At 53.5% G+C, this 25862-nt stretch overlaps 3 protein-coding genes across 3 annotated transcripts in view; 2 read left to right on the top strand and 1 right to left on the bottom strand.

The window, feature by feature from the left end:
- The window catches only part of SEPTIN11 (septin 11), a 51070-nt gene extending 44264 nt beyond the window's left edge, over nt 1-6806 (bottom strand). Inside the window, exons 1-2 of the mRNA XM_084205121.1 lie at nt 6691-6806; nt 17-113 (exon numbers count right to left, since the gene is read on the bottom strand). Coding sequence (XP_084061247.1) covers nt 17-19 — 3 coding nt within the window. The 5' untranslated portion in view covers nt 20-113; nt 6691-6806. The remainder of the gene's footprint in view (nt 1-16; nt 114-6690) is intronic.
- SOWAHB (sosondowah ankyrin repeat domain family member B) lies at nt 1804-3954 on the top strand (the record flags this gene model as incomplete). Its single annotated transcript, XM_084204029.1, has 1 exon — nt 1804-3954. The coding sequence occupies one exon, from the start codon at nt 1804-1806 to the stop codon at nt 3952-3954; it is 2151 nt and encodes a 716-aa protein (XP_084060155.1).
- A 10141-nt stretch (nt 6807-16947) lies between the features above and the next one.
- On the top strand, nt 16948-19657 carry LOC311152822 (16 kDa beta-galactoside-binding lectin). The gene is made up of 4 exons (XM_084204227.1): nt 16948-17001; nt 18616-18695; nt 18818-18989; nt 19451-19657. The coding sequence occupies exons 1-4, from the start codon at nt 16993-16995 to the stop codon at nt 19592-19594; spliced, it is 405 nt and encodes a 134-aa protein (XP_084060353.1). The 5' UTR covers nt 16948-16992; the 3' UTR covers nt 19595-19657.
- Nucleotides 19658-25862: the final 6205 nt, after the last annotated feature.

The raw sequence follows: 25862 nt of genomic DNA, 5'->3' as shown, positions 1-25862 counted from the left end.
CCTTGATGTGACTCACCATGTCCTTCCTCGGCCCGGAGCTGGGAAAGCTGCGGCCGCGTTTCCTCCACAATACTCACTCCTCACAGACACCTTCCTGGATATGGCCATCCGTGCTGAAAGAGCAGAGGGAGAAAAACATCGGCACCAAGAAACACACTGGCATCTTCCCAGAGCTCAGCTAGTGCAGCTCTTTGCAATTGCTAGTGTTCAGCACCTTGTTCCTCAAAATTTCATATCCGTTGCTAACAAATCAACACCCAGGCAAAGGGAATTGCCAGCCCCTCGTACCAGACCCCCATGGGAACAGTGTCAAAGTTTTTAAAGGGAATTGCCAGCCCAGAGACACCACGGGAACTGTTTCAATGTTCCCAAAGATGTTAAGCATACATTTTGCAAAGCCACAATACACAAAGTATCATCATACCATTTCAGAAGGCTTTAAGCATCGGCCCACCTTGTTCTTTAGCCCAACCTTCCATACCCCTCGTGGCTCATGCATCACCCCTGTGTGCCCTCTGCTCCCTGTGGTGATTGGTCAGTGCCCCTGGGCACTCCATGGCTCGTTACCTTCAACAAGGTTCACCTGCTGCTCACAGCTGTACCCAGTTAGGGATGAGGCTCAGCCACAGCTCCACTCCCCATGCCACAAACCGTGTGCCTACATGTACACAGTATCTATTGCAATCTCTGCCCGTGGTTTGTAGGGGCTGCACACACTTCTGGGTTTGCAGCAGGCTGCAGGATATTCCAGCTGCTTGCATGAGACAGCTAAAAATATTTATGGATAGCCGGGAGCCTGCAGCAGAGATGGCTTCTGAAGTGTGACTTAGGGCCTGATCCAGACCTCTTTAAAGCCAGGGAGCCCACAGTGAGCTCCATCTCTCCATTCTCTGACTGCAAGACAGAAAATCCAGCAGACCTTCTCTCCCACACTTTTACCCACTATTCAGTCCCCAGACTGCTTGGGGCAGGAGCTGTCATTTGTTTGGTGTGCACAGGACACACTGCCCACGGGGGCACTGATCTTACCTGTCCTTCTCAGCTGTTATGTACACACTTGTGGTATCAGCATGGGCAGTACAGAACAAGGTGAGATTCCCACAACAGCACAACGTGTGTCCAACCTCTTTCAGCCATGCAGCAAATACGGAGATGAGATGTGGTGAGATACGATTTGACTGCAAACACTCGTGGTTGTTGTACATGGGTACAATCACACACGCTTGTAATAACAGCTACCCCAAATCACAGCACGCTTGTGAGTCTTTACTGCCAGTTTTCCTAAGTCCTGCACCACAGGGCAGTTCAGGGTGGGAGGCACCTCTGGTGTTTAGGTGGTCTCATGGAGCATGGAATGTCCCTGAGGATGGAGGCCAACCCTTTCCAGCCAACCTCTTCCCATAGCTGACCACCCTCACTGTACAATAGTTTTCCCTCACACACAAATGGAATTTCAATTTGTGCCTATCATCTCCTGTCCGTTCACTGACACAGTGACTGATAAGCAGCTCTTTGGTCTCGCTGCCAGCCAGCAAAGGACCCTCACCTTCTCAGCTCCTCCCGCCCCCCTACCCTGTTTCTCTCCTTCGGTGTCACCTCTCCTCAGCGCTGTCACCCCAGCTCGCACCTTCACGGGCCGCCACCCCGGGCAAAGGCGACCGTGGGGTGGCGGCCCGGCCGCGGAGGAGGAGGAGGAGGCGGAGAGGCTCGGCGCGGCAGGAGGCGGGTTTCGCCGCCGCACCTGGGTGCAGTGCCGAGCACCGAGGCACAGCACCGAGCACCGAAAGCCGGCCGGCCCGGAGCATGGCGCGGGAGCTGAGCCAGGAGGCTGTGCTGGACTTCCTCTGGGCGGCCGGGGGGCGAGCCCCCAACACGGCGCTGCTCCGCCACTTCCAGCGGTTTCTCCGCGACCCGGCGCTGACGGAGCAGCAGCGGCGGGAGCGGCGCGAGTACTTCAAGAGCCTCGTCAACTCCCTGGCCACCGTCCACCCCGCCGCCGCCCCCGGCGCCTCCAAGGACATCGTCCTCCGCCGCAGGTACCGCGACCTCCTCGATGAGGAGCTGCCGCCGCCGGAGGAACAGCGGGAGAAGGAGGAGGAAAAGAACGAGCCGCAGCCGCCGCCGCCCCGACGCGACCCCGACGGGCGGCGCGGCCCCCGCGGGGAGGCGGCGGAGCAGGGGCGGCCCGGCGGGGCGGGGGGCTGCTCCGCCCGGGGCCGCGGCGGGCCCTGCTGCGAGTGCCGCCGGGCGCGCCGCGCTGCCGCCGCCGCCGTCCCCGCGCCGGGCCCCGGGACACCGCCCGCCCCCCGGCCGCCCGGCTCCCGCTCCCCGCCGCTCCCTCCGCAGCCGCCCCCTCTGCAGCCGCCCCCGTACCGGACCCAGCCGCCCCCGTACCGGACCCAGCCGCTGTCCTCGGGCCCCTGGGCGCTTCGCCCCGGTGGCACAGCGCAGCCCCGGCCCCCGGCGCTGCCGTCGGGTCCTGGGGTGCCGTCCCCCGCGGTGCCGCCCCGGTCCCGATCGCCGCCACGGCCTCCCGCCGAGCTGCCCTCTACCACAGCGTCCCAGTCTCGGACGCCACCGCTGCCACCGGGCCCGGAGACGCCGCCTCCCTACAGGTTGCCTCAGCCCCGATCTCTGCCGCAGCCCGCGACCGGGATGCCCTTGCTGAAGTCCCCGCGGCCCTCAGCAAGCCCGGAGAGGCGAACGCCCGCCGGACCCATCCCGTCCCCGCTGCTGTCATCGGGCCCCAGGGCGCTGTCCCCCCGCGACCTTCCCCCCTCCCGATCCTTGCCGTTGCTGTCCGCCCCGGAGGTGCTGCCCCTGTCCCGCTCTCTGCAGGCACTCCCTGCCAGCTCGTCCTCATCGCCACTGCTTTTGTCAGGCCCCGAGGCGCTCGCTTCCACCAGGCTGCCCCCATCGCACTCCAGGTCCCTGCAGCAGCTCCCCACCAGGCCATCCCCAGACTTGCCCAGGGGATCCAGGGGGCTGGCCCCCAAGGGACCAACCCAACCTCAAGTCCTTCGACTGCCCCCGTGTCAAAGCCTGACACTGCCGCCAGGTCCTGGAATCCTGCCCCCCACCAGGTCCCCCCCACCGAAATCCCTGCCACAGTCCGCCACTCTCCCGTCCCCATCCCGTCCCCTGCAGCCACCCGTTGCCATGTCACCCCCATCCCAGTCCTTGCTGCCAGTACAGGGCCCCGCAGTGCCCCAAGCCGCAGAGAGCCAGCCCCCAGCACCGCTGCCTGTTTTCCGGAGCATCAGGCGCCAGCTCGCTTTGTCGGAGGGGCAGGGCACCCTCCCCTCAGTGCACGATGACTGTGGGCGGCAGCCCCGCTCCGCGCTCGCCAAGGGCTCCCCTAGAAACGCCGCAAGCCGGGGTCCCTTGGTGCCGCTGGGACAGCGGGAGCACGCCTGGCTGGTGGCAATGTCAGCGGGCTGCTGGGCTCAGGTACGGGAGCTCTTTCTGGAAGAGCCTGAGCTGGCCCTGCAGAGGGACTTCATATCAGGCTTCACGGTCCTTCACTGGCTGGCCAAGCACGGCGACGGCCCCGGCCTGCAGGAGCTGGCAGCGGCGGCGCGGCAGCTCGGGCTGGCCCTGGACGTGGACGCCCGCTCGGGCTGTGGGTACACGCCGCTGCACCTGGCTGCCATACACGGCCACCAGCTTGTCATCAAGGTGCTGGTGCTGCAGCTGGGGTGCCAGGTGCAGGTGAGGGACGGCAGCGGGCGCCAGCCGTGGGAATATCTGGGCAGCTCCACCTCGGGGGAGATCTGGCAGCTCCTGGAGGCACCCCGTGGCACAATCATGTTCCCCACGCAGCCCCTGGCCCGCAGCGTGTCCTCTGTCAGCAAGGTCTCGCCATCCACCAGCAGGGCAGCGCTGCCTGCCTGCCTCAGGGTGCAGCTCGGCCGTGGGGCAGTGTCCCACCAATTCGGCAGCGACAGCGACTGAGACAGCTCCCGGCACCCCCTGCCAGTGGAGATGGGACCTTGGTGACCAGCGTGAGAGAGGAAGCCACGCAGGCAGAACAAAATCTGTGAAGTAGACTGAACTTATTGAAAAATGTGCTTTTAAATTATTCCAATGAACTGTTGTCTGAGCCTCTCCGCCCTCCCTCCCATTTCTTGCTTTTCTACCCAGCAAAAGGATGCGGTAACTCTGCTGGACGCAGGAAGAACCTTCGGGAGGCAAGTCCTCTGCAGCCCACAGGGCCAGGACCAGCTGCTGGGTGCAGCCACGACTACCAGCATTAGTGGGACCATGGCTTTGGGGTGAGGCTCAAGTCTGGCCCCAGTCAGGGTACAGCACTTGCTTTTGCTGACAGTGACAGATTGTTGCTGGTCCTGGGGTTTGCAAAACACTTGTTTACACCATCTAAATTCTGGGTAGCAGTAAAACGACATCCCTTTTTAATCCCAGCAGATTAAGGATGAGTGCCTCTTTTAAAAATGCAGCTGATCAAGATCCAGCCTTCCAGTGCGTAGGAAAGGGCGTTTCCCAGGCCACCTTGCCCACCATTCCATGCTGAAAAGAATGCAGGGCAGCACCACAACCCTGCTTCCCTCCACAGCTGCCTGGGGCTGCCCAGCAGTATCCCTGCTGCTCCCTCATTCCTGCACCTCCACTTGCTCTCCTCACACCACAGGATTAGGAAGTGGTACCTGTGTTGTGGCCAGAGCCCTGTTCCCACGCCCCGGGACAGAAAGCATTCCAGTAGGATTGTGTGTCAGGCAGAAAAGGAGCTGTGCTGTACTATGGCTCCCAACCTTGCAGAGGGAAGGCAGGTTCATAACCAGAGCTGCATCTTGCCAGAGACAGTAGCCCTAAATTGCCTGTTAGGTGTTTATGCGATGGGAGCAGGTGGGACTGGGGGGCCAAGTGCAGTCACAAGATGTCCAGTGGAGTAATTCCTCAGAGTTTACAAAAAAACAAAGGAATCTCACTGGATTGTGTAGGTTCTATAATGTACTCTGTTCTCTGATTTAGCATAAATGAGCCTCCAAAGTGTCAAAAATTGCAACAAGTTAATATTGCACCTAATCTCCCTCCTATAGATGCTCTCTGGAGGCGGGAAGAGAGCTAAGATACACGATGCAGGGATCCAGCGCTGCCAGGTTGATGATGATGCTGCTGCTGCTGGGTGACCCCGGGTGCAGGACCAGTGAAACTGGGTGTTCTGTCTCAGCCTCAGTGGGAGGCTTTGGGGCACAGCAGAGCAGTAGGTGGGAGCACTCATGCATTTGAGGCATGTGTGTGAATGCCTGCAGTTTCGGGGAGGAACAGGAACGAGGGCAGCAGAACCTGACCCTTGCATAACATGCGTGCCAGGGAATGCCTCGAGTCCTTGCTCAAGCACTAATTGAGATCTCCACTTTGCTTGGGGTTTATTTGAGGGAGGAACTTTTTCCTGCACAAGGGAAGCTACTCTGCCTGACTCTCGGGCCACAGAAGGTTGAGGCCTTTTTCCAGCCTGTTTTTCTCCTTTTACAGGGAAAGAGTTCAGTAAACTAAAGCAGATTCCTGTCAGTGATCATTCCTCTCTGAGATGAAACACCATCTTGAACTCATAAAAAATTCAGTGGTGAAGCGGTCTCTGAGCTACCAGCATGAGGACGTGGAGGGCCCTCCAGGACCCCCCAGAGCAGGAGGAATCCTGTGTATCCCCCTTCCTCTTCAATCCAGCTGGGGTTTATACTCTAGGTCACACAAACACACAAAGTGGCTGCTGCCTGGTAAAGCAACGAAGCCTTTCCCACCACATTTAGAGCCACTGTCACTACTCACATCATGCACCAGGCTCCCTGGGGAAAGGGATCCCTAAAGCCTCCCACAGGCCTTGGCTACAAGCTCCTAAACGCAGCCCTGTTGACAGGGGTGACATCAGAGATGCCACCAGAGCCTTCCTGTACAGGGAGCTTCTCAGAAGGAACCCCAAATGAAAGAAGTTTGTGAACTGACTAAAACCGGGGCAGGGGGCATATTTTTTCTCCAAAGACAGCTCCCAAAGAACAAGGTTTTCCCCTTTGTATCTTCCATGCCGCTAAGACAGTGCTACCTTGGGATTCTCATCTTACAGCCTTTCCCTGACCTTTCTCCGTGACGCAAACCAAAGTGGCGCTTTTTTTCTCTGCACACTGTTTCAGACCTCTCCTGTCACCTTTTTCAGAGCCCTTTTCTCTCCCTAGCAGTCTTGTCAGGCTGCTGAACTAAATAAGTTGTGACCTAATTTTGTGATCACTGTTTGCTTGCCTATTGAGATGACACAGGAAAGCTAGATTGTCCAATTTTTGAATTACAGAGCAACTGTTAGGAAGCTCAAAACTTTCCATTCTGGATTCATTGTGCGTTCACTCTGGTTTATCACCTCAGTGGTATTAGGACTGCTTACACTACTAGTACTGCACAGCTCCTACACCACACAGTTAGTTGAGGGAATAACCACTCTTTTAACTCCCAGAAAGCCTCGTGTCCCAAGTTTTCTCCTGGTGAAATAAGCAGTGGACAGGATGAAACCCATCTCCAGCCCATGGTGGGAGGCAGGGTTCCCTCAGCCACACCTGGAGGAATCACACTGCTGCCTTGGTGTGTCACAGATCCAATCAGCCAGGAGCAATCCACCACTGGATACACACACATGCAGCCTGAGCATCTCCACTTCCAAGTTCTCCTGATCTCCTTGCTACTTACTTGTCAGCCTGCCTGGCCCCTTCCACACCTGTGCACGCTGCTGTTTCCTCATTGCAGCTGGACGTGGCTCCTTGCCTCACACCCAGTCCAGGCATCCGACTTCGCACCGCCCTGAAACACAGGACACGCCGTGGATTAACGCACAGCAGGACTCTGCCCTCTCCTCTCATTGCATTTAAACACACCTCCCACTTGGCGGCTGCTCCTGCTGGTAAAGTCCACCCCTCCTCTCTGTCACGCTTATCTCTGATCAGCTGCTTTGTACTCCAAAGCCCACGTCCTGCAGAGGGGGAGGGCGTTCCCCTGCGTTGGCCTTTGCCCAGAACAGGCTGTCAAACCTGAGCCTTAGGAAGGCCTGGCAAAGGTACCCGCTCATCACCCGCTCGCGGGGCACGCCCCTTCACACCCACCGTCCGGTGGCTAAAAGCAGGCACACAGCACGGCCGGGTGTTCGGCTGGAGTCACGGCTCGGGACAGAGACCGACGACTGGAGCAATGGTGGGAGCCCAGCTCAAAGAGCCCAAGAGGCTTCTGTGCAATTAAAAAGTGTTCCTGGGCAAGGCAGGTGAGCAAGAGCACGGAACATTGCAAACCAAAGCTAACGACCATAGGACTCTTTATATCACAGCACTTTATGAAGCAGAGACAAATAAAACTTGAAGAATTAAAAAAAAAAAAAAATTGGAGAGCCCATCACACAAAATACACTTTTTTTCCTACTGTCACAAATGTAATTTTGAATTAAACGGTTTGTATACAACTCCAGAGTGAGAAGAAAGTCTTGCACACTTTTAGCAAGTAATGAAACAATCACAAATGCTACTAAATCCTGTTAAATCTAGATTTTCTCATCACTACATTTACTACAAGTAGCACCAAATGTAGGTTAGCAGAGTGGGGTTTAGAATAAGAACTCCCCCACCCCTTCCCAGTTAATAGGACAGCCTGAATTTCCCCAGCAAATGAGAACTGTTAGCCTTTCAGGGAAATACAAATATTGTCTTTGGAAACTCAGTCACACTGGAAAGCTCTAAAAGGAGAATTCTTAGTTTAGTTAAATTAATACCCCTCATCCCTATCATGAGTCTATTTATGCACAGAAAATGTGTTTTACCATTAATTAAAAGAAATATATTTTATGACACCAAGAAAAGCTCGGTACAGAGGCACTATTGTGTTAAATACCTAACTGAGCACATAGTGCAACACTTGTCTGTGAAGACACAGATGGGTGATCTTGTGGAGGTTGATTTTCTCCTTAGAGCTGTTAATTTGATCTGGTGGAGCAAATTACTTTTTGGATGGTTTAAATAAGCCTAAGGCTCAAGATATTTTAAATATGGATTGGATTTCAGCAAAGGCACTTAAGCTCCTCATACCTATCAGGACTTCCTTACAGTACAGGTTGTTATAAAATCAAAAGCAACCCAAAATCTGTTTGTGAAATATATCTTCACACTGCTCTTAAGATTTTTTAGCTCTGATGGTACTGGAGGAAAGCACAAAACTGCTCATGGCAGATGGGTCTGATAAAGATTTTGGGCTCTTTTGTTGCTATGTGATAGTGTTTCATAGGCAGCCATGCTCTATGAGCTCAAAAGCCACAAGCTATTTAAAATTAACTGTTGAACAAGTCCTAGTTTCTGCTGTGAAAGAAATCAAAACTATTGGCAAGGTCCTCCACACAAGCATGTCCGTCCATGTGGACTGGCCTCAGTTTGCATTTCTAATGCAAGGACACCACAATCCTTCAGGATGTGTCCCAGCAGCTTCCCTCTTGCTGAGGGGCCTCTCTAAAGAGAGCTCTTGGTTTAAATATTTTCTTTTGGCCTTCCTGAGTCACAGCTCAAGAGTGAAGGAATGTTCTCAACAATTTGATACCAGAAGAGGTATTTTATAGACTTTAATGAAGCCCAGGACATTTCAGTGGAAGTGGGAATCAGAAGAATTTGAATTGGTGCGTGTCACAGACCGGGAGTCCCATGGTAATTCCACAGGGAAGAAATAGCTTTGCACAGCCAGGCACAGGGCAGGTGTTACTGCAGGTTGTCCAAAGTCCACGTGGGAGGTGCATGCCACTGGTAAATAGCAGAGAATGTGTCAGGGAAATGAGAATGGCTCGAGTCTCACTTTGAGAGAGGACAAGAGGTACTTGCTAGGCCTTGGTGGGGAGTGTTGTTCCTACAGGGATGCAGAGCTGTGCTCCTCCATCCACAAGCACAGCACCCTCCTAATCTCCCCAGTGCTTCTCACACTGCCTGGTGATGGTATCTAAAGTGACCCTAGAACCAAACAGGCAGCTGATAAGGAGGGGAGCTGATAAGGATGAGGGCAGGGTTTGTCCTCAAGAGGCAGGCTGTTTGCAAGCCTGCTAGTGGCCAGGGAAGACAGTGGGGCCAAGGGAGAAGCAGATGCTGCTGCTCGCTTGCAGCCGGCAGGACTGTGCCGAGCTTGGGGACAGCAGCAGTCCCTCCCCTGCACCACTGCTGCCTTCCAGTCCTGTAGCTCTGCTCTCCCGGTGACTTCACCCCAGGGAAAGCCTGCCTGTCACTGTGGATTGTTTCATATCCCTCCCGGCCATGCCAGCGCCCCTGGTTCAGCCCACGTAGGCAGGCTGGGGAACCAAGGTGGCACTCTGTGCTGTCACCCTGGTTTGACACCCAAAGTCACACTGCCTCCTGTGTCTGAGCCAGGCTGGGTCCCTTACCGGTGTCTGTGCTCGTGCCAAGTGCCATCGAGTCACCCTGAAGGCAGGAAGACCTCTGCTGGGCACATGCTGAATATTACTGAGGAGTGTAAAATGCAAACACTGGAAGGGGATTAACTCTTGCATAAGAAAACGTGTGTAGAACAGTCCAATGCATTAAGAAATAATCTTGTTCTTTTCCTTCCTTGTGTTCAAATACTTAACCTGAGTTTCCAGCTCTGCTTGAGTCGTATCATCAGTGGCAAAGAATGTAAAGCTTGACTCTTGTCTTAGCATACTTTCTGCTGGAGGTTTATAAGCCACAAGGCTGTTATGGGTTCTCCCCATCCGAGTGCTGGTCACTACAGTCCACGGGCAAGGGCAAGGGATGTACAAGGGCAGGGTGTGAGCATTTTAGAGGGAAAATGGAGGGATGAAGTGCTCTTGCCAAGGCAGGGAGGCTTCCAGGCAAGTGGCTTTAATAAACAGCATCCCCAGGAGGTCACTAAGCCTGGCAGTCTCGCCTGCAGGTTAGGACGCACAGATGGGCATAGTCAAGGGAAGTTGCACATTTTTCTTTGCATAAACACTGGAACTGGTTTAGTCATATGCTGAGCGGCATACTCAGGGGGAATGCAGATGCTTGAGCTCAGGAGTTATTTGCATGTGATCTGGATTCTTTGTCTGTTTGCTTTATAAGTACTGAGTAGATGATTTAAGCAAAGATCTTGCAACTCTTCCCTCTCCAGGGCTTCTCATTGCTGCCTCACAAGAAGCCCAAGGTTGCTGTTCCTCATAGTGGCCGCCCATAGATTTCATGTTGGGTGACTTTATAGCTGCTGGATGGTCTGTGCTGGAGACAAGCAGCAGTCAGCCATGGATCTGTATGTCCATGCAATCAGGTATGGCATGTGGAAAGTCCTACTCCTGCCTGTGGCCGAAGGGGAGGGCGGGTGCAGTGGTGATTGCCTTGGATTTTGGTATCTTGCAGACTTGGCAGGCATGCCATGGCCCCTGCCTGTCCCCAGGCACTGTGGGATTCCGTGGAGCCTTGCTGCCAGGCTGTCCCTCTCTGGGGCTGAGCACACCCCGGGCACACTCTCACTTGCCATGGGAGGGCAGAGTCTCAGTGGAGCCTGCCACCTCCGCTGGCTGCTGCACCGGTGGCTGCACTGGGGCAGCCAGCTGAGTTTGTGCTCTCCCCTGGGCCTGAGGCATGGCTGGGGCTTTGCCATTGCTCACTCTCTCCCAGTCCTTCCTGTCAGGGCGACAAATCCCGCCCGCCTTTTCTTTGCAGGGCTCTGAACCCCTGCCTCATTTCACCACGCTGTCCCAGAATCCTTTTATGAATCCAGCCAGGATCACCACAGCCTTCAGTGGGGTTAGCAGCAGGGTTTCTGATCTGCCCACAGGGCTGGGGAATGATGCTCTTGCTTTCCAGCAGAACTTACTCATCTGCCACTTCTAAATGTATTTCCAAATTTGTGTGCGTATATTTCTAACTGGTTCCTTCCCCTTTACCTATTAGGTGAGATGCCACCCTGTGAAATGGCCCATCATGAATTATGGGAGACAACCAAAAGACCTTCCTGCACTTGATGCTTTTCACAGCTGCTGTACTGTATAAAAGCACATCAGTCTTAAACCGGAGTGTCTCTTTGTTTGTTGCGCCTCAACAGCCAGAGAAGTTCAGAGCTGTTTTGTGAACTAAGGGAGTCCTCATGACTCATTTTGGGTATGCCCTAAATCTGACAAATCACTGGGGGAGAAGGTGGCAGGAACTTCTCCCCATGTGTCATCATTTTGATGGCTCTTCAGCATCTTGTGGCTCAGAATGGACAGCGTTAATGTTCCTTCAAAGACTGTTACATTTTTAATCAGCATGCTCTTTCCAAGGCATTTTCCAAATACTTGCCAACCATTTTCTCTTGCCTAAAATTGAATTCAAGAAACTTGAGCCAGCCTAAATACAATCCCTTCTCACTGTGGGTGGCTCAAAGGAGACCAGTTCTGGCACACACATGTTTTTGTGGAAAAGAACTCCAGATGGCTTGAGTTTCTAAGCCATCCTGGCATGCTCAGTGTGCTATGTCATGCTAGAAAAGAGCTCTGCTAAACCAGTCTAACCTAAGGTTGCTGAAATGCTTTTGTGGACACTGGTCCCACCCTGTCCAAAGTCACTGTGAGGGGTTTTCCTCCACCGATTAGAGCTCCAGAACAAGAAACTGCTTCACAGTCTTTCAGTCCGAGGAAAATCTCTGCCTTGCAGGTTTTTCAGAATGAGAGGGACATAAGGAAAATCAAGCCTTACAATCCTAAAGAGATAATATAAAAGGACCAACAGATGTGTCTACTGTGTCCTGGATGTGTCTGCTATGACAACACAGATGCAGTCCTGTGGCCTGGAATGCACCAAATCTTTCAGAAGAGCATTCCAGGTTACTTGGCAAAACCCCAGGATCTTAAACTTTACAGGTGGCACCATGTGATAAAAGCTGATTTATGAAGAAGAAACAAAACAAAGGCTAGAACCCCAGCCTTGTGCAGACACCTCCATTCAAGATGAAAACTGCCCAGAAGACTTGCTCCAGGGATCCGTTTTTCACTGACACCTTGTTTCACTCACATGGGGTCCAGACCTGCTAACCAGCTCTACTGCTGGAGTTACCCTGTGGAGGGCAATGCAGCTGCACTCTCTTTTACCTTTTCTCACCATGTGGACACCCTCAAGGCCTGGACAGGCTACATTCAGCAGGTAAGGGATAGGAAAATCCATAAGTCCCCATCTTCAGCCGCCACACAAGTCCCCTTGCAGCTGATCATGAGGTGCCAATCAAACCCAGATTGCTTGGGGCTAGACCACAGGAATATCTAAGGCTTGGGAAGTGCTGCTATCCTGCTGTGACACCCCAGTGAGAAGTGTTCCAGGGTCTGCTCCCTGTTGCAGAAGTTTGCAGTGCAGCCAGAGATGCAAAGTAAACAGCTGTGCTGCTAAGAAAAACGAGTACTTAGCGCTGCCCGAGTTGAGAGACCTCAAGGAAAACACTTGAAGGGTCACTAACCCGCGGGTTCTGCAAGGAGTTCCCACTGCAACAGCTGCCTAAGATCTCCGGTGACCCCGGAGGAGGAGGGAAAGATGGACCTGGATTCTTAATTTTAGAGTAGCAGGGACATCCAGTGAGGAGCAAATGCAAGCAGCTCCTTTCAGATGAGGCAGTAAACTCTTGAGGTGAGGCGTTTGCCACCCTCAAACTTAAAAGGTGAAGGAGGGAGGTGCCAAAGTTAACTGAGTCCAACAAAACAAAGGCCCAGTTCTCCTGGGTAGTTAACAATTTGCTCTAGTTAAATCTAATCCACTGAGAGATGAGAGAAACACACAGATTATCAGTTTGGGTCAATGTTAATGAGGGAAGTAAAATGAGGAGACATACTTTAAATTCCAGTGACACAATCAGCAAACTCCTTTCATCACTTTGTGACAGGCCAAGAAGTTCTTTATAATTAACTTAATTTATAATTAACCTGGAATAGAGGTGCTTCCCTTTTAATGTAGGGAAAGCTGAAATCAGGAAGCCCTCAGGGATAAAAACGCTGTAGTGTGGCCACACAACCCCAGCTGGTATCCAGTGCAGACTGGACCTTCCTGGCACAAACTTCCCTCTGAGGCAGTGCCTTGGGAGCCTGAGTGCCAGGAGGCTCTGGGAGGGCCTCTCACCCTCCTGCCTTACTGGACTGGGGCTCCTTGAGTCTTTCAAGAGCAGGCTAAAGCTTCTTCCTGGGAGTCTGGCTCCATTCCTCTGTGGTATCCAGCTGAGCCCTAGGGTTTCCCCCAAGGATAGCACGGGGCTGGAAGATAGCATGGTGGTGAGAGCATTGTTTTAGCCAGCTCTGCAGAAGGGTCCAGGGAAACTCTGCGCAACTAAACTCTTCAGGGGGGTCATGACGACCCAAGCAAAAAGGCAGAAGCTTCTCAGATGAGACAAATTGATGGGCTGTGGTAGCAACAGACAGAACCAGACACTTCAACAGCAGAAGCAGAGGATTGCTTAAGTTCAAGTCCCCAGATATTCCAAGAGAGAGAAAACAGCCTGTGAGTGTATATAGAAATGCAATGTATATATCTGTTATGCTGTAACAGAATAATATTTAGGTTGTAAGAGTAACCAGGGGCTATTGCTGAGAACAGAATCCCATCCAGACAGTATTGACACAAATATTCCCTAAAGCCGGCTTGAGAAAAAGATGCAGCCCTTGCCTGATGCACTGAGAATGAACTCACAGAGACAAGAACAAATCTTCCCCAAAGAAAATGAAAAAACAAACGCTAACCTAAAGCAAAATGAAAGCTTTCTCTCACACTAGGAAAGGGTGAGGGGTTTCTCCTGTCATTATTTTAGCAGCACAATCCTTGCATTGGAGCAGATCTCCCTGCTTGGTCAGTGTCCGTGACTGAGGGGCAGTGGCTGAAGCAGTGGTGCCCCCCCGGGGCGGTGCATGCACAGAACTGCTGTGCTGGCCCCGGGGCTGGATGCCTCTCCAAAAGAGGAGAAACGTCTGCTCACTCTTTCTACAACAAGTGGGGGCTCCTTCTCAGCTGTAGCCAAGAGCCACTCGGGATGTGTCACAGCAGCAACCACCAGTGTGTGTGGGCTCCGTGCACTGCAAAGCAGGCAGGGGCAGCGAGGAGCCAGCAGGCCTCCGCACCCCCGTCACACCCTGCTCCCTGAGGTAGCCAGCAGCAGGGTGTGCCCTCAGACCTCCCCAAACCACGGGAAAGCCATCTCTAATGACAGCACTGATTAGCCAGGGATACGACTTTGCCAATGGCTAGGGTGTATATTTTCCCACAGGAGAATAAAAAGAGTAACACTCAGCACGCTGCACCCTTTGCTTCCAAAGCAAATCTGGGACATTGCTAGGGAGTTATGAGAAAATCAGACTGGCCAGGTGTCTGCCTTCAGCCTGTGCAAACCAAGAGGTGAATGAAGAGTTTGAGCTGGAGACCTGGTGCTGGGCAGGACCGGTACCCACAAGCAAGCCTGCAAGGCCAAGGACTGGGAGGCCAGCCTTAATTTTCCCCAGAGCCAAAAATTCCTCTGTGCATCATCCTCCTCCAGATAAGCAGGAGATGACTCTTGTTTCCCAGCTTCTGCCAGAGCTACCAGGTGGGTGCAACACTTCTCTCAAAGCAGGTAGAGAGCTGTGATGCCTGAAACGGGAACACTTGCACCGTGTGTGCCCGGCTAGTCTCTCTCAGGGCCTGTACTGACTGCAGGCCCTTGTAACAACCCAGGTGGGGCTCACTCGGGCTCTTCTGCCCAGCGTTTCTTCTCAGAACACCCCCGCTGGATCTGGGGAGTGAGAAGGGCTTGCACAGGGCAGTGCCTCTCCCTTTCTCCCCCAGGCCTTGGAAACACACCCCAATCCTTGGTCTGCCTGCTGTGGGTGCATGAGGATCGAGTCCCTCCCTGTGGGAGGTGCAAGGTGTGCTTTGCCCCCCGTTGTGCAGGGAGGCTGGGATCATCCCTGATGGGCGGGATTGGCCAGTGCGGCCTTGCTTTGCAGCCTGGCCTCTCAAGGGCCCCTGTGTCCCCTATTTTTCTCCCACTTAATCCCAAGAAAGATGCGGGACAGTGAGGCAACTCAGCATTGTAGCCCCAGAACAAATACCTTGTTGATATCACAGGGCTCACAGCAAGGAGTGCTTTAAAGACAAGGAGTGCTTTAAAGACAAAGGCTTTGCTGCTAAACCAACTAGGCTGCCAGTGCAGAACTCAAGGAAAACAAACAGAGCAGTCTCCCTGTGTTATTAGAAAGGTAATTCACTCTCTGAAGGGTCAGAGGAGAAAACTTCAGACCAGAAGAGCAGCTCACATGAAACATGCATTTCGGGAGACAGAGGGCCCAGCACTGAAAGGAGGAGGGAAGTCTCCAGGGATTTCACAGGGCTGAAAGGAAAACAAATACACAAACCCAACCGACCAAACAGAATTTGCTCAATCCCTCCCATGTGCCAGTGACCAGGGGAACAACTGCACAGTAACTCGGGTTCGGAGAGCAGGCGCCTAAAGCCTGTCTCTAACACGTGATCCTGGTTAACACCGCTGGAGAATGGGGCTAACTTAAGGTGGAATTAGTTGGGATTTCTCCAAACTCTCCGTGGAGGAGGCTTGCTCTCAGTGCTCTCATTTGCTGCCTTCGAGAACTCTGCTCCCACAGTTAACTCCTGACTTCTGGATGGCTCTTGTGTGTGCCAGGGAGTTAGCTGGAGGTGAGGGCATGTGCAGGATTTTCCCTACAGCACTTTCAGTCAGCATTTTGTCCTCTTTCTATGCACCCCAGTCACAGGGCTGCAATCTGAGCTTGTGACTCTTTAGTCCAAACGCAGCTCAGCTTTGCTGAAATGCCACAGGAATGTTCTCAAATGGGTGTGGGGGATATCTGGGGCAGGATGCTGTTCCTCTACCAGCTCTAATGAAGTTCCAGCAGCCTCCTGCAGGGCAGCGTGTTTCCCACCACCATCCAGGCACAGATTGCTGTTCTGTGTTATGAGGTGCCCGGTGCAGCCCTCCCAAGAGTGACCTGCAAGCAAGTACCTCGCAGGCTGGTCACGGCTCAGCCCCCAGGTAGCGCGCTGTGCTTATAGAGCAGCTCTCGCTGCGCGTTTACAGGCAGGATCGGGAAGCCGCGTGTCATTAGCATGACTTCAGGCCTCAGGGAAACTGAGGCACAGAGTCCCGAGGACCCTGCTAAAGCCCACACAAAGGTATAAGCCGATCCAGGGACACTGCAGCCGCTGCCCCTTCACCTGCCTTCCCTGCACAGCCCCTCGGGGCAGTCTTGCTCGGTGCTTTCTCGGGGCACAGGGAAGGAGAACGGCAGGCGCTGGGGACCCTCGGGGATAGCAGCCTCCTCTCCCGTCCTGCCGGCTGCACACAGCCCTGCCCGGCCTCTTCCTCCCCTAACAAAGCATTTCTCTTTTCCCTCCGGAGCCTTTTGCAACTGGAATGGAACCAGCGAGATCGTGCTACTTTTCCAAAGGCCGCAGCCTGAATTCTCACATCTACTTAAGAGTCCCACACCACCAACCTTAACCTTTTAGGCGCCGTTGAAACGCTGACACGGGCTGTACCAAGCCCTCGGCTTTCATTTCCCACCAGGCTGGGCTGGGAGAGCACAACCACCCGTACCCACAGAGGCAGCCACTCGGCAGCAGGAACACGAGCACTCCCAACCCTGAGTTTAGACACAGATAGCCGAACAAAAACAGCCACGTGGCTCCTAGCGCAGAGCAGCGCTCCGGCTCCTGGGATCGGAGCAAACCGGCGCTGCGCAGTAGCTAGGAGAGCAAGGATCACGCAGAAGCAAGCAATGGCTAGTTCTTAAAATCATACACAGGCTGCCTGCAAAGAACAGTATCAATAGAGGTCTCCCCCTGTCAATGGCTAGGAAGCTCGGGCCCCAGCAGCTGCGATTATCAATCCCTTTCTGCTCGTCCCCCGCGACCATGTGATGGTCCTGCCCAGTGCTATCAGCTGCCGGAGCCTGCGCTGCGTCACTCCGTGCCGGGAGCGGGGTTCGGGGCTGCTCTGCCTGCCGGGGCCGGTGCCTGCAGCATGGAGAAAGTGAGTGCCGCCTCCGAGCCGGACTGCTGTGCCAAGCAGGACTGGGATTTCGCCTGGGCTGCCTGTGGGGTTTGGGGTGGTGCTAGAGGTAGGCGGAGAGGAGGATTAGCTGGGAGGAAATGCAAGGCTGATGTATGGCTTGGGAGAAATAGTTAGGGCTGACCAGCCGTATTTCTTCTCCTCTTCTCTAGCATGTTATCTAAGTGGGGAAGCTGAGGAATGTTTATGTTCTCAAGTACTCTAAAGGTTTGCAACTCGACAGTTTCCAGACTCTTTATACTTTTCTTTTCTTAATCTGTATTTTGCGTCTGGAAAAATGCCTTTTGGGTGCAGGAGTGGGTTAACTCTTAATGCAACAGGACAGGAAAGCCGGCTGGCAGTGTACTCTAACCCACCCCTGCCCCCGCAGCTTTCCTTTCCTCGAAAGACCCCTCCGGGCGCAGCGGCTGCATTCCAGAGCCAGGAGGCAGAGTTAGTGCCGTGGGGATAAGCAGTGCAGTGACTCGAGGAACCCCGAGCTCGACTGGCTGTGTGTGGCAGAGCAGGGAGCAGGCATGAGGGCAAGGACGGCGTCAGGGGGTTGGGGGGCAGCGCCCAAGGAAACTAATTTGCAATTTGCTTCCCTATCTGGGCTGGCACACGGTTTTAAATAGCTCAGCACTGGGCTTGCGTGGCCAGGTTTTGGTAACAGAGGGGGCTACCGGCTTGGCTTCTGTGAGAAGCTGCCAGAGCCTCCCCCGTGTCGGGCAGAGGCAAGGCCAGCGGGCTCCAGGACAGACACGGTGCTGGCCAAGGCCGAACCCATCAGGGTACGGCAGGAGTGGCTCTGTGATAACAGCCTGTGATAACAGCCTGTGGTGAAGGCCGGGGCGAGGCAGCTGTTCCTCTGCAGCCCGCGGATGTCAACAGGCAGGCAGAAATCCACTTGCAGCCTAGCGAGCACTCTGTGCTGGAGCAGGGGGATGCCCGAGGAAGGCTGTGACCCCGTGGAAAGGGACTCATGTTGGGGCAGCTGGTGAAGAGCTGTAGCTCACACGGAGGACTCTCACTGCAGGGGAGGACTGTGGGAGGGACCCACACTGAGCAGGGGAAGACTCCTCTCCTTGAGCAATGGCAGAAACACCCTTCCCCCTCCCCTGCCTCCCTGTGCCACTGATGGGGAAGAGGCAGAGCCCGGGAAGGAGTGAGGGGATTTTAAAGACCTATTTTAGTTCTCATTATCCTGCTCTGACTTTAATTGACAATAAATTAAATTAATTTCCCCAAGTTGACTTTGTTTTGCTTGATACAGTAATCAGCGAGTGACCTCTCTCTTTGTTTCAACTCATGAGCTTTTTGTTGTATTTTCTCCCCCCATCCAGTTGTGACACAGTGGCTCTGGTGGATACCTGGTATCCAAGCCAGGGCCAACCCACCGCACCTCCTTGTCACCTGAGGCTGCTTAGGGGAGTGGGAGACCCCCATGGCTGCTGGGACAGGCAGGTGGCCTGACTCAGCCCTTCCTCTAGCACAAAACTCATGTTTGGGTGTGCCAGAGCTGCTGTGTACCATGGCCCAAGCAGGATTGGAAGACTTGCCTTGGGATAGACTAACTCCTGTGGTTTGGCCCTGCAGGGACTGGTTGTTACTCAGCTGGACGTTGAGCCTGGTGAGTGCATCAAGGTCAAAGGGAAGATCCAGTCTGATGCCAAAGGGTGAGTGAGGTGGCGAATGGATTGATGGGGGAAAGCCAGAGCTCCTCCTGTGTTCAACTTGTCAGCACTGGCAGCTGGAGCTGCTGCACTGGCACCCCTCTGCACTGGCTGTGTTTCCCCAGGTTTGCTGTGAATGTGGGGAAGGACAGCAACACCCTCATGCTGCATTTCAACCCTCGCTTTGACTGTCACGGGGATGTCAACACCATCGTCTGCAATTCCAAGGAGAATGGCGCGTGGGGGGAGGAGGACAGGAAGGCTGACTTCCCCTTCCAGCATGGTGACAAGATTGAGGTGAGGCCCCAGGGCTGTGTGTGCACAAGGCCCAGGTACTGAGCGCTGAGGGGCCAAGGGCACGGCTTTTTAACGCTGCCCTGTGCGGTGCAGAAGGAGCAAGCATGGAAAGGGGGAAGAGCCAAGGAAGTGTCTAGAGCTGCACTGCCCAAGTCAATGCCCAGCAGCTGGCATGTGCTCAGTGCCCCGCTCCGGGCTAAGCTGTGCACCTCAGAGCAGTAAGACCACTGAGGTCAGACTCAGACTGGGTCTGTCTCATCCCACAGCTGCAGACGCTTCCTCCCTTCTATGCCTCTGCTGGCAGGGAGGAGGCTGAGCTGCTGAGCATGGCCTTGGCAGCAGCAGCCACCTCGCCTGTCCGGTGCCCAGACTGGAGGTAGTGGGAGTGAGCAAAGCCTGGGAGCTGTGATGTGTCAGCTTCATTCCTTCCTCCCTTCCTTCCCTCTCATGGCTCTCTACAGATATGCATCTCCTTCGATGAAACTGAGGCCACGGTGAAGCTGCCCGAGGCAGAGTTCAAGTTCCCAAATCGGCTGGGCATGGAGAAAATTGAATACCTGGCTGTGGAGGGTGACTTCAAAGTCAAAGCCATTAAGTTCAGCTAACAGCTTGTTTGTTTTGTTTTCTGCCCCCTGTGTGGTGAAATAAACCAAAACTTGCAATGGCTGCTTCCTCTGCTGTTTCCTGCTCTAATCTGCTTGCTCCTGTGTGTGCTGCAGGGGGGTGGACAGGGAGGGGATGTGTATCCAGCCATTTTCCTCCTTGCACTGCAGCCTTGCAGCTGGTACTGAGCTAGACACGAGCCTGGCAAAGCCTGACTGACCAAGTGAAGCTGCCTTAGCAGTAGTTGCTCCATTCACCCTGCTGGCTCCACTGTGTGGTCCCTGTCTGGCTCCTCAGGTGTAGCACTAGTCCCAGCCAGGAACGAGTGTGTGTTGGCTGTTCACCGTGCCATCCCTGACCACGAAGTGCTGCTCCCTGCTGGGGATGGGGGACTGACAGGGAACTCGGGGCATGGCTTGTGCTCTTGCCAAGAGCTTTGCTTTCCCAGAACGTGCTCAGCAGTTGCGTGCACTGCAGGCTGGCAGTGGTGCACCTGAGGAGCCATGAAGAGTAGGCAGGCTGGGAACAAGATGTGGAAGGAAAGGGGAAGCCTGGCAGAAAGCTTAGGCCTGACTTGAGAGAATCCAGGCTGTCCCTGGTGCTCCTGACTTGAGGTGTGGACACTGCCAGAGACAGAGGATCAGGCACAGTCACATATGGGTGACAAACTGAGCAACACATCAGGTGTGGGTGACAAACCCTGTGGCAGCCTTTGGGTCAGTGTCTGGAACATTTCCCTGCTACAGGGCTGTATCCAACAGAGTTACCAGGGGCATTTAATCCTGAGTGCACTGAACACAACTAACTGCAGTTAGGCAGATGAAGAAGGAAAAAAGCTTGGTAGAGTCTCTTCTGCTTACAACCTCTGTGCTCATGCAATGCCTTGGAGTGTGTCTGCTGCTGCTCTTTCCCCACAGCCTGCTGACCCAAGCCAGGGCCGGAGCTGGGACTGCTGTGGCATTGGAGAACCCACGGAAAGTAAGGAAGTCCTGCATGCTGTGTGGAATGGGGAGCCAGGCAGGGTGGCTCTGTGGCTGTGTGACGGTACTGCCAGTGTGGCTCAGTCAGCAACAGCCTGCGCAGGTGAGGCCTCCTTAGGCAAAGGCTGTTTCTGTGCTGGAATGTGATCCCTGCTGGCTAATCTCGGCACAGCTGCTCCTCCAACAGCTGAGCCGGCCTGGGTAGGGCCACAGCCCTCTGTGGAGTATTTGAGCCATCCCAGGCTCCTTGCAGGGAGGCTGACAGGCTGCCTTCATGCCGGCAGCACTGTCCCTCCTGCACTGCAGCAGCTGCTCAGAGCTGGGCACCCCCAGGGGAGAGGGCACAGATAATGGAGGGATTCATTCCTGCCCTGCATCATTTATGGCACAGGAAGCTAAGTGTTTAGAGGCTTGGGTGTGTTTATTAGGGAAGGCTGAAGACAAGTCCTGCTGGTGCTTTGCCTTGTCAGGTAAGGCTTGGGATTTTTGTGTTTTGCAGGGTATTTGGGGTGGGGAGTTGGGGAAGGGAGAGCACTTTTTGCCTTGCTTCTCCCTCTGTCACGTAACCTGGCTGAAGGTAAGTTCAATCAGGTGTGTGACACTGGAAAGGTACAACAGCCCTGATGTAGCAGGGGCAAAGGAGAGCTTAGAGCTCTGTGAGTGTCTCTGTTCCTGGCTGCCCTGGTCAGGTGAGGTCTGTGTGCCTCAGAACTGACAAGAATAAAGCTAATCCCATTTTTTGCCCTTAAGCTGGCAGCCCTGATTGCCAGGTAGGTTAGCCACAAGTGTTCCTGACTGCAGTGCTGAGGGCACAAACCGTGCCTTCCTGGGGCCAACCCCCTCCTGGACTTCCCACAAGAATTAATTAGCTTTATCCTGCTTTTGAGCACTGGCAGTTAGCACTCAGGAGACCATAAAACAGGAGAAAGGGGAGGAAGGAAGCATCCCTTTGCCAGCATTTCCTGCTGCTTTGAGTCTTGGCTCCCAAGTCCAGGGGCTATAAATAATCCTGTTCCTTTAAGGGACACCAGTAAATGCAGAGTGCCCTGGCTGGCTCCTGGGGTGGTGACCAGGCTTTGTCTCCTGAAAGAGCCATCGGGAAAGCCAAAACTCTGTGGCCTGCTCCAGAAGAGAGGGTCACAGTGAATGGGAAAGGGATGCTTGTCCCTGCCCAGTGTGCTCTCCTGAACCACAAAGAACTCATGTCAAGATATCCCTGAGAGAACCCTGAGCCCTGCTTGCTGTGGGGAGGAGCAGAAAGCACCACAACATGGCCAAAGGGTGCAGGTTTTCTTTCTTTGCTGAATTTAAATCCTGCACAGTGGGCACTCACCATTTTATTTTTTACAGCATCATGGCCAGGGAAAATGGGACCTCAGAACCCCCTACAAAACAGCTGTGAGGCTGTGTCTTATAACATGGACACTGAGTTGGGTGTGAGAAGAATTTTTTTCAGTGGAGCAGGCTGCCCAGGGAAGTGGTGGAGTCACCATGCCTGCAAGTCGTTAGGAAAGGTGGAGATGTGGCACTCGGGCCACAGTGGTGGATTTAGTGGTGTTAGCTTCACAGCTGCACTTGAGTGTAAGGGTCTTTTCTAACCTAAATGATTTTATCGACACAGATTAAGTGAGAGGTGCTTTCACCTCACACTTTGGAAGATGAGAAAAATAACCAATTCTAAAAGAAGATGAGTTTGGAAGCAATAGATGGGACGGGAATTAAAATCTCGTGCACAGCTTAGAAGAGCAGTGAGGGCTAAGACAGACCAGCAGCTACGTCTTCTCAGAAAATACCCTCTCCCTGAACAGTTCACACTAACATCACTCGACAGAAATAGGCCATCCAAGTGACTGTGGCTGCACGAGCCTGTGTGTGGCACTGACTGTCACAGCCTCAAAAAGACACTGTGCACCCAGGAGCTGGGTGCTAGGGAAGCTGAGGGGCAGCCCTCGGTGAGGCACCCGTGGAATTTAAGACCAAAACGTCACCTGACAATTTCTTCCAAACAATACGCACACAAAATGAACCAACAACCCAGGGAAACTGACAGGCAGCCCTTGGTGAGGCACGAGAAGCCAGCAGAGTCCTTCCCATGGAATTTACAACCAAAACGTCACCTGACAATTGCTTCCAAACAATACACATACAAAATGAACCAACAACCCGTGTACAAAATGAGGAGGCTAACACCAGCCAGCTCTTGTTCCTCCCTTTGCCCTCACCTCCCACTCCCTCAGCCCCAGTTCCAACATGTACAGACCAGAGAGCACTTCAGCACTCGCTTCAGAAAATCAGCCCCAAATCTTATGCTGCGTTACCTCACGGCCCTTCTGGGGCAGCACACAGGAAACCATAACCACAGCATTCCTCTTTCCCAGCGTGTGATGGAGGTCTGGGCACGTGCCTGGATGGTGCAGGGGTGGCATATCCTGGGGGTCAGATGGGTACAGACCCCGTAGCTGTCCTGTCCGGGCTGTGGGCAGGAGCTAAGACCCCCATGGTGTGGGCACCCTCCCATCCCCACAGGCCAACACACTCCCTCCCTTCAGAAACCAAACTCCTGACGCTCCTTCTTTCCAACAAACAGGGCTTTTTTTTCCCCTTAAACCTCCAATGCAGCTGCATGCTGCCAATCTGTCCCATGAAAAATAAAAAAAAAGGCATAAAAACCAGAGCTTTACTCACCTTTTCTCAGCAGGCCTCAGGCTGAGAGGTGCGTCCTCAGGCTGGACTCCTGCCCGGCTGGCCCCGGCCCAGCTGTCCCTCGTTAGCCCTGACTGCCACACAGGTGTTGGCAATGAAAACACAGCAGCAGGGACAGGCAGTCAGCCCTGCTGTCATTTTTGGAAGTTCTTTGAGGTTTTTGGAGGTTTTTGGAGGCGAGGTTGGTGTGCGGGCTGTGTGTCTGGAGCCCCTCAGGGCCAGGGCGCCCTCCCCTCAGCAGCCCCCAAGATGGCGGCGCGGTCCCTGAGGTAAAAGGCCTTTGGCGGGAAGAACCACCGGCAGCTTCTGCTCAGGGCCCCCTTTCTCTCCCAAAACTTCCCCTCACGGCTTCTCCTACTCTAATTTCATCCTTTCTAAGCCGTTGCTTTCTGTGTATATAATTTTCTTTTGTTTTGTTTAATCACAGTTTTATTTCCCCTCAGTAAAAGCACAAGCACCTCATGAGTGGTTTCCCCCATACTCCATCACACTTTCACCAGCTCTTACCCTCCCCAGCTGAAGTACATCCTTGTTTTTGTTTTCTTTTTCTTTTGCATTTCAGTCCTTTAAGTTCACTCAGTGCTAAAAGGAAGAATTTAACAAGTATGGCTGGATTTTCTCATTTGAAGTCCCTCTGCTTCTCAGTGCAGCCCTAGCAGAAGGCTACGGCCTCAGGCTGCAAACCAGAGAGGAAAAAGCTGCCTGGCCCACACCTACCGTGTTTCCTCTATGGTTTAGGGGAAAAGTAGCCTTTTTTCCTAATCTCAAAACAGGCAGACCCACACTGACCCCCCTCTCAAGCTTGTCTGAGGGTGCTGAGCCTGGCTGGCTCTATCTCCCCGACATCTTGAAGCGGGCAAGAAGAAAGCAGATTTTTGCAATGGTTTTTGGCACTGATGCACACCAAGCTGCACAAAGGCTGGCCACAGACACACGTCCAGTTGCACAACACAAGGGCTGATTGTTCACTCGCACAGGGACAGAAAAACCTCCTTACACAGCAGAACTGCAGGACGCTCGGTTGGTGTGCAAAGGCACGAGCAGCACTCCTGTGGGAACGCAGCCAAGCTCTAACACTGTGCCACAGTCAGGACACGTCCTCTCTGAGGGGTGTAAAGGGATAAACAGCTCTTAAGGAAACACTGCCTTGCAGGGTGAATGAATGAGGCATGGAGAAGCCTGGGATGGGGTCTCTAGGTGGGCCTCAGTTTGCTCACACTGATTTAAAGCAGGGGCTCTTCGATGAAAAGCTCTCTGTTCCCTGTTTTGCAAAGGACAGGATTTATGTGGAGTGGGTGTGGAGTGCTATCCAGTCTGCTTTATTTGCTTAATTACCAGCCTAAACAATCAGGACAGCAGCTGAGTTGTAAAGATGATGGATAAACTGACACATGAAGTGTTGTCGTGCTCTGGGTTGGACCAATTTTATAGGTAACCTTCACAAAAGATCTTGTGTGCAAACCTACAACCAACAGACCCTGGTATGTAAACACTCTTTACTGGATCTCGTCTTGAGGGAAGCATCTGATGTGAATTCCTTGTGACCGTCAGTCGCCCGAGGGCTCTGATAAAAAAAGGCCAATTTGAAGTTGGATGAGTAGATTTTCTGGCTTCTATCACATGCATGTTGCTAAAAGCACGTGAGACCTCACTGAGAGCTGGCCTGCTTTGACTGGAGATAATAATTTCAGGGATGCTGACCCAGGAAAAAGGCTGTTCCTAACTAATGTGCAAATGGAACATAACGGTGTTGGTTTTGCACAGGGAGATTTTACTTGGAACTGGCACCGTGTGTCAGCAGTGTAACTGCTTTGTCCTTACCAGGGTTTTCCTCAAGTCACCACAGGGAGATCCATGCTTTCCCACTGGGCCTGTAGCCAGCTGAAGCTGGCTGTCACATGATCCTTGAGCAGTCCCTGACTTACCTGGAGACAGCCCTGGAGAAGGTGCTTGACCCAGGCACCACAAAGTGTCTTGGGAAGGAGTCCCACCCATTGTTACCTACAAACAGAGCCCCCCAGGCTGGCAAACAGGCCAGGCTGTCATCCCTGGGGCAGGGTGGGATGTTGGGCATTCCACAGCAATATCCAAACCAGATGTTTCTGGTGTAAAGTTCATTTCTAGCAAAAAATTGCCAGGCTGCTGAAAAGCCCTTCTCTGAGGTGCATTTTGGGGAAGGGGTAGCACAGCAGGTGGTGCTCACTCTATCTGGTGTACTGGCTTTCCCCACTGCAATACACGTTCAGTATTAAAAATCTCATGTAGCCACACCCAAAAATGCAGGTTTGTGTCACTAAGCTTACAAGGACTGGACAGTAAGTGTAAAATTCTATCCCTGGTATTCCTGTCCCATAAAACCAGTCTAGAAGATTCTGGGTTTCCATTATCCTCTAGTTTCATAGCCACCACAGAAAAGCAAGGTGGGATAAAGAGCAATGAATACACTCCCCTTTTTGCCAGAGGTAACAGAAGTAAATCTTTTTGGCTGAGAAGTAAATCTTCAGGCTGCCCTGATGTTTAATTACCTTTAAATACATATCAAGGTGTACTTCTACCAAACTCAGTAAACTTTGCAGTTAGAAGGGTG

The sequence above is a fragment of the Fringilla coelebs genome, assembly GCF_963513975.1.
Source record: "Fringilla coelebs genome assembly, chromosome: 4".
Classification (NCBI taxonomy): domain Eukaryota; kingdom Metazoa; phylum Chordata; class Aves; order Passeriformes; family Fringillidae; genus Fringilla; species Fringilla coelebs.
The sequence above is the reverse complement of the archived record's forward strand: the minus strand, read 5'-3'. Positions and strand labels throughout refer to the sequence as shown.

Coding starts and splice junctions, on each gene's coding strand:
- LOC311152822 (XM_084204227.1), top strand. Junction 18,696..18,817: donor ATCCAGTCTGATGCCAAAGG/GTGAGTGAGGTG, acceptor GTGTTTCCCCAG/GTTTGCTGTGAATGTGGGGA. Junction 18,990..19,450: donor AGCATGGTGACAAGATTGAG/GTGAGGCCCCAG, acceptor GGCTCTCTACAG/ATATGCATCTCCTTCGATGA.